At 36.9% G+C, this 8,037-nt stretch overlaps 1 protein-coding gene across 1 annotated transcript; it reads right to left on the bottom strand.

Moving 5' to 3' along the window:
- Nucleotides 1–461: 461 nt before the first annotated feature.
- LOC145005146 (DNA replication licensing factor MCM7) lies at nt 462–4,405 on the bottom strand. The gene is made up of 14 exons (XM_078964197.1): nt 4,190–4,405; nt 4,036–4,103; nt 3,902–3,961; nt 3,582–3,805; nt 3,007–3,307; nt 2,819–2,908; nt 2,568–2,710; nt 2,243–2,420; nt 1,983–2,174; nt 1,711–1,883; nt 1,420–1,623; nt 1,153–1,318; nt 854–1,075; nt 462–765 (listed from the first exon to the last, which is right to left on the bottom strand). Exons 1-14 carry the CDS (start codon nt 4,218–4,220, stop codon nt 661–663), a joined length of 2,157 nt encoding a protein of 718 aa, XP_078820323.1. The 5' UTR covers nt 4,221–4,405; the 3' UTR covers nt 462–660.
- Nucleotides 4,406–8,037: the final 3,632 nt, after the last annotated feature.

The following is an 8,037-nucleotide window of genomic DNA, read 5'->3' as shown; positions in this document are numbered from 1 at the left end:
AATAGATACTAGAGGTGAGAAGTAACTATACATATGATTTTCAATAGAGTCGGAGGCAGATTTAATTGTGTATCACCAACGATTATGCACACATGTGATTTTGAAGGTCATGACTTGATATCAGCTGATAGGCTAAAGATGTTTTGTGGAGGCTGGAGAAAATGCTTTGGAGCTAAAGTCGATAATGGTTCTTAGATAACATATGTGTGCATGGCATGGAGGTAAAGGAGAAGGCAAGTGGTTTGGGCATACCAAAGTTGTCCTTTGGCCTACTTTTGCTAGAATAGTATGATATAGTTTTTTTTGGGACATCAGATCTTTCAGGATATAGGATAGGAACACTTTATTCACAAGCCAAAATATACCAGTATATCACATCACAGTGTTGCAAATCACTATGGTATTGTATTTGGTTGGGTTGGGTTTTCATTTCACATATCAAAGCAGAAACAGTATGCAAGTCGAAGAATATCATCATATGCCTCTCCCATAGCTTTAGCAAAGAAAAAAAATACAAGGGTAGTTGCAAATGTTTGAAGGTAATTTGATATGAAGCTACTGAACATCCAATTGAATGATAAAAAGACACATGAAAGAGGCAATCAATCTTAAATAAAAATAGACAGATAGATACTAACTAGTAAGAAAGACATGATGAAGTCAAGCATCAATAAATCGAATATCAAAGGTGTTGGGATGAATCTGCCACACATTCAATGCTGCATACTCTTCTAAGCATTCCTTGAGCTGAGCCTCGGTGTACCCCTGTTGACAACCCAACATTCATCTCTATAATTAAGCAAAAAAAAAAAAGGGAAGACATATAGTAATGATAAGAAGAAGAAAGAGAGACCATTCTTGAGATCCTGTTAAGAGCTTGTCCATAGGTTACATCCATCTTGTTGGACCTTGCAGCTTCATCACGTAGTATTGAGTATATATCTGAGATTGCATCAAGACCAGATTTCTGGCGATCTTCAGAGTACAATGAAAATTTTGACATCTGCATCAACCGCAGTGCTTCGTCCACGTCACTCTGAGCCACCACATCCGAGAACCTCAGCCGAGCAAGTGCCTGTGTCAGATATTCATTTTCATATTACTAATTTACTATTGCTAGTATATAATTATAATATAATAATAACAACTCACAGTTGATATGCGCAGAATGCTGAGAAGCGTTCTGATAGTGGTGTAGGAGTGAGGGCTGTTTGATTTCGCTTCTTCTTGCCTGATGCTTGAATACGCAGTGGCTATGTACTCCTCCAGCTCTCTTGGTATACTAGGTGACAGCTTCCGAGCAGCTGATATGTATGCCCTATTATCATCATTTATTATATCAACAACTCTCACACTATCAACTTTTTTTTTTTTTTTTTTTTAATTTTACCATTGAGTAAAGGGAATATGAATATACACCTGAGAACAGAAGCTTCAAGTGGAGCAAAGCCAAGGGCAGGAGATTCTCTGTTCTGGTGGACATAAACAACATGCCTGGCCATTTCAAGATCATTGTCCATATCTGCCTTGTCAAGGATCAACCACAAAAGATCAAATCTCGATAGAAGTGCTGGAGGCAGGTTTATATTTTCAGCTGGAGTTCTGCGCAGATCATATCTCCCCCTGAATCATCAAACAAAACATCCATATTAGTAATTAAAAAATACATGATAATGACAATAATAATTAATGTAAAGAGTAAATAAATACCAGGCAGGATTGGCAGCAGCAAGAACTGCAGTTCTTGCATTGAGAGATGTGGTGATCCCGGCTTTGGCAATGCTAACCGTCTGCTGCTCCATGACTTCATGTATGGCAGTCCTGTCTGACTCATCCATTTTATCAAACTCATCAATCGCACATATCCCCATATCAGCAAGCACCTACACCCATCCATCCATTTATTTATTTATTTATCAATTTTCTTTGTTTACATAATAATATTAGAATATGAATAGTAGTAACTGAAAATCCTGACTCACCAATGCCCCCCCTTCCAGCACAAACTCATTGGTGACGGGGTCCTTCTGAACAGCAGCTGTAAGACCAACACCACTGCTTCCTTTTCCAGTTGTATACACACCTCTTGGTGCAACAGTAATTATGTGCTTAAGCAGCTGACTTTTTGCAACTCCAGGATCACCCATCAAACATATATGTAGATCCCCTCGTATCTGAATCTCATACTTGTATTGGTTTTAAAGAGAAACAAAAACACTAACTGCTTTTAAACATGATTTACCTTCATCCCATCCTTGAGCTTCCGATGAGGGGCGCCCACTAATAAGAGTAAAAGAGCTTTCTTGATATCTTCATGTCCAAAAATCTCAGGAGCCAATGATCTAGACAGCTTGTTGTATATGTCACCATCTTCAGCTAAACGAGCTATTTCTTCTTCCTCGACCCCTTTCAGTTCATAGCTGCACAATACCAAAATAAATCCCTCAACCACCAAATGCATAACAATAACTATACAAGGAGTATTTTCTATTACATACAATACAAAATCAACAACATTTTCAATTCTTGGAAAAAAACACCATAGAAATCTAGGAGTTGCTGCTTACTCTTGGTATTTTTTCTTAAAATGGGAAATAGACATAGTCTCCAAGTATGTATCTGCCACTAAGCCTGCTCGCATTGCTCTAAACCCAGTATAAGGAATAGGGAGAAATATTCCAGATAATTCAACGACATCTCCTGGGGATACCTGAAAGTTTAAGTAGGTTTCACAAGTGTTAACAATATTGGCAGTTAACTTTAAAAGCTAGTATCAATATTAAAAATTGAAAATTCAGCAATCTTCATAAAAAACAACCTTTCTTGTAAGTTCCCCTCGAAAGTGAACAGTCATCGCACGAGGAATATGACCTTTAGGAACATGTTCAGTAAGCTCTTGAATTTTGGCCTGAAATTTATCATTGTAACATCCAATGTAAGAGAACAGATTTGAGGAGCTTTAGCACAAAATGTGAAAATCACTGCAAAAAGGTATCTTGAACTGACCTCTTGAAATTTTAAAAACTTTGAAGCTCTGAGTTGGAGGATAAGGTGTCCTTTTGCCCGGTTAACCTGACAACGCTTAGATGGGCATTCGAATAGAGGCATGAACACTCGAGCAGTTACTTCCTGATATATTTCAAAACCACACTCTTCACATGTGTACACAGCAACCTTCATCAATGGTTTCACATCTGAACAGCGAGTCACAATGCCAGATATCTTGACAAGCTGGCCAATATGTGAAGCCCTAACCTCCCTAATGGTAAATGGCTGGACCTTGGAGGAAGCTTTGATGTAAACTTCGCTGAATTACAAACAATGAGCATTAGAAACTTGGCAAAAACGTTAATTTTCTCAAGCAATTAGCATGTTAACATACATAATTTCTATGGATAAACAGATAATACACCTACAAAACGATTTGGACAATGACTCAAATGCAATGATGGACCCATTTCAAAGTTGCTTGTCATGTAGAAGCAACTTGGGTAAAGATGTCGGAAATCAATTTATTAAAAGTTGAGCATTTTCTTAAAAGCCAGAACCAATTTAAGAAGAAACAACTAGTTTATACTTACTAAAAACGCCTAATTTCTGGGGGCATCTTCTGTCTTGGGTCGGTCCCATCAGGATTCTCATTGCCTTCCTCGGCTCGTTGTGTGTGAAATACGTCAGAATCGTCCTCCTGAATAGCCTCCGTTGGCTCAGGGATCAACTCATCAATAGCATCAGCAAAAATTCCAACATATCTCCGGGTGTTCTCGGTAACTCGTCCCACAAACTCCTCGTCCAAATCCTTATACTGATCAAAAACAATATGAAAAGGGTTTTAAGCATCAAATCTTAGAACTTATGTCGTAATAAGGTACTAAATGAAGGTCATGAACATGGAATATACATCAAACAGATCTTCGAGGTCAATTTCTATTGCTTTCAGTTTCCGATTCGCGACATCTTGCTGTGTAGGAAAAAAACCGCAAAGTAAATTAGTACATAAAACGTCAAAGAATTATTTATGTGGGAAAAACCTACAAGGATGCTAATATATTTGGCTTCGCCCTCTGCATCAGCGAAGTTTTGAAGAAAATCTTTCGCTAGATCTGTTGCAAAATAACAAAAATGAACGGTCAATTAGAACTTACAGAGTTGATCTACAGGGATTAGGTTTAGCATATGGAAAGCATACCTTTGTCCCGGCTAAAATCAAGGTCCTTCATTGTGCCGCCGATTCCAGCAATCCAAGCAGCCAAATTTTGAGAGGAAACAGTGAGTGAGTCAGAGAGTGAGAGGAGGAGGAGGAAGTAGAAGAAGTCGCGGGAAACGGAGATGAGATTTCGCGCCTAAATGGGGATGGCTTTTTTATTTTGTGATTTGGAGCTGTGCCCTTTGATACACTGGTGTGGGACAAATTCCCAAACTTTGCTGTTAGTATTTATTTCTAGGAATAAGGACTTAAAAACATAACGTAGTTTCAAAAGTGTACAAAAAAGATCTGTTTTTTTTTATATATAAAATACCATTTTACCGGCTATTATAGGTTATTCGGTTTCCAAATATTCAAAAAATATCATTGTTACTTTTTTAGTACAAAAAATACCATTAATGTTACTATTTGTACACAGAATACCAACAAAATAAACATGTGTTCAACTAAAACATTATAGTAACCAGGTACTTCAGGTAAATGGGATGAGATGAGCGCAATCAGCAAGTGCTTGTTTAATTTTTGTTGAAATTGTTGGAAAAGATCTTACTTCCACCGTATGATCAGCCGAACAAGATTACAGGTGATGCTTCGGCTGATAAATTTTTCTTCAAATCGGTGATGAGAATAGCGTAATCAGCAAGTGCTTGTTCGGCTGTTAGATAGGCTAAAGTAGAAGCATTCTTGTATGCCTCTTTCTGGCTTCCATATGTCATCGATTCACCATAATATCGATGCTAGATCAAAATCACGTAGCTTTTGATAAAATTGTATTATTAAAGGTCTGCAAGTGAACAAATTAATGTAGAGTAGAGTGATTAGGGCTTTTACTTCGGGGAAGATGACCATGGCACCAAAACGAGGGGCGAGTTCCCAAACGAAGTCGGTGTTGGCAGCGAACCATTCGATGTCGCCTTCGTTGCCGCAATAAAGGAAGATTGGGCCCAAACGACTAGGGCATGGGCCTACCCAGTGATCGGAGTTAATGAGATAACGTTGTTGGAACTTGGGAAGATCATTGAAACTAAAATGATCAAGAGTCTGATCAAAGTATCGTGTCTCGTAAGTGTACTTCAGCTGAACAAGAATTTTTGGGTTTTGAGAAGCCGTGGGGATTTGCTGAGAAACGGAGGTGGCCGGTGAGATTCCGGCGTTGATGAAAGTAAGCAGATGATTAGGAGGAAGAATAAGAAAAAAGGTTTTGCCATGGTGGTGGAGGGTGGCGATGAACAACAGTAGTGGCCGAAGTGAAGTGGAGGGTTTTTTTTTATAAAAAGTAGCTAAATTTCCTTTACATTCAAAGAATGAAAAATGACTTAAAAAGGTAACGAAGTTTCAAAAATGTACAAAAAAGACCATTGTTTTTTTTTGTACACAAAATACCATTTACCGGCTATTGTAGGTTACCCACAAGGTATTATTTGAAACATGTGTACTTCATTGGTATTTTGTGTATAAAAAATATACTTTAATGGTATTTTGAGTACTAAAAATAAAATAATAGTATTTTTTGTACATTTTTTAAACTTCATTACCTTTTTAAGTCATTATCCCTTATTTTTACTCAACCAAGTAATGAAAATTAACTACCGGGCTATAATCTTCTCACCTCAAATTCTCTCTTTCTCAAAATTTAAAATGTCTCTGGATTTACACTACAAAAGCTTGAATCCAATTTTTAAGTTTTATATATTAATGATATATGTTTGAAGTTATATGTGTATTTATGAAGTTATGAAATGTTGAAATTATTATATATATTTACTTGATGGATGATGGTTTAAAATGTTATGAAATGTAGCAAAAAATTTGAAAAAATTGAAGCCGAACCCGAAAAAAAATCCGAAACCGAACCGAAAAAAGACCCGTATCGGACTAGTTTAGAGCCAAAACCAATCCGAAAAAAGACTGATCCAAAAAAGAATGGGACCGAAAAAAGGACCGACGAAGAACCGATCGGGACCGGTCCAAAAAAGATCGATCCAAAAAAAAAAAAAAAAAAAAAAAAAAAAACGACTTAGGACCGATTTTTGTGCACCTCTCTATTAACAAATTTAGTTATTTTCTAGACTAAACTGCACAAATTGTCATTTTGGTTTGCTCAAAATTGACACTTTGTTCTAAAAAAGTTTTGACTAGCACCATAGATCTAAAGTTTTCATTTTATTGCGATTTTGGTCCAATTTGATTTAGAAATATTTAAAATGATGGATTTACTCTTGGTACTTTCTTTTTCTATTTTTTTATTTATTTAAATGTTTTTTTATGATTAAAAGAAAAATAAAAAAGAAACTCTCTCTCTTTCTCTCTCTCTCTCTCTCTCTCTCTCATTGCCATCAAACACCCCAACGTCGTTGCTGTCTTCCACCTGTGGCCTTCGTTCCAGCATTCACCTGTCATCACCCTCCACTAAAAGTGTCCACCGTGCAACCACCACAACTCTATCACTACCCCCGTGCTCCCTCTTCTTCTATTAAATGAAGCTTATATTGATATGCTGCCTTCCACCTCGTCGTAAATGGTCTGACACAAGAAAAAACCAGACAGCAAGCTGTCGGCGCAGCTCCTACCTTCGTCACCCACTCCGTCATCACCAGTCACAGCCACCATCCCCAACTTCTGTTCTTTTGATTTTCTCCAATTCCACTCTTACTGCAAGAATCTTCAGGGTTTAGGACTATGTTCAACAAAACAGATACAAGCAATGTGCCCTCCATTTTTCTCCATTAAAGCATTCTACATTCTAGTGTTCAAATGACCCTCTCTTTTGCGGTGTAATTTTACCAGATATTGAAGCTTGCCCGGAAAATTTTAATTTAGGTGTGATTAGGGCTCGAAAACCCTCAATTGGAGCAACAATGACAGCGTACCTGCAACATGCCCTTCTTCACTATCATCGGCACATCGCCACTGAACATCCACTCCGATGAAGATGATGAAAGAAAAAAAAAATGACGGGACATTTGATTCCTTGGGTTGGCCCTTTGCAATTCACACAAAAAAATAGCAATGGGGACTTACGTAGTAGCAACAGCAACATAACAGAGGTGGTGACCAAGAGCAGCTCTACGGTGGCAGGAGGCTGCCCGATAGTCTGGCGGCTTCTTCTTTTTTGCTTATGTTGGCAGTGGTCATCGGAGGGGAAGAGGGAAGAGGTAAGGCAGCAGGTTGGAGGGTTGTGTGGTGTTGGAAATAAGAGGGAGAGAGAGAGAGAGAGAGAGAGAGAGAGAGAGAGAGAGAGAATATTTCATTTTTTATTTTGTTATATAAAAAATATAAAAATAAAATAGAAAATGCAAATTTTCTTTTTTATTTTTTCTTTTAATAAAAAAAATATTTAAATAATAAAAAACTGAAAAAGAAAAAAACAAGGGCAAAATAGTCATTATGAAAAACTTTATAGAAAACTGGACCAAATTCACAACAAAATGAAAAGTTTAGGCCTCTGTGTTAGTCCAAAACTTTTTGGACAAAAGTAGCAATTTTCAGCTAACCACAAGGACCATTTGTACATTTTTGTCTATTTTTTATGTTAAAAAGAGAGTATAATCCAAAAAAAGAACTATCGTTACATTTGCTCACTTTCCCATATGAATTCCAGCAATCATATTTTTTTATTATGATTTTTTTAAGAAAAAAAAAAAAAAAAAAAAAAAACGAGTGACCAAATTCTTACACCGTAATTTCGTAAGAATTTTAAATTTTTTTTCGTTTTTTTTCAAAAAAAAAAGTTATCCCCATATACAAAAACTACTCCTAATCAACAATACGATAAAGTTTTGATTAAAAATTGACGTACCTCGTTGTTCTTCGGGTGCTCTATTGAGAGA

The sequence above is a fragment of the Lactuca saligna genome, chromosome 7 (assembly GCF_052625555.1).
Source record: "Lactuca saligna cultivar CGN05327 chromosome 7, ASM5262555v1, whole genome shotgun sequence".
NCBI classification, from domain to species: domain Eukaryota; kingdom Viridiplantae; phylum Streptophyta; class Magnoliopsida; order Asterales; family Asteraceae; genus Lactuca; species Lactuca saligna.
The sequence above is the reverse complement of the archived record's forward strand: the minus strand, read 5'-3'. Positions and strand labels throughout refer to the sequence as shown.

Bases quoted from the DNA above. Each gene is read 5' to 3' on its own strand.
- LOC145005146 (XM_078964197.1), bottom strand. From the start codon at position 4,220: ATGAAGGACCTTGATTTTAGCCGGGACAAAG. The intron at 3,962-4,035 runs GTAGGTTTTTCC...TTTCCTACACAG, and splicing joins CCAAATATATTAGCATCCTT to CAAGATGTCGCGAATCGGAA. The intron at 766-853 runs GTCTCTCTTTCT...GGTTGTCAACAG, and splicing joins TTAACAGGATCTCAAGAATG to GGGTACACCGAGGCTCAGCT.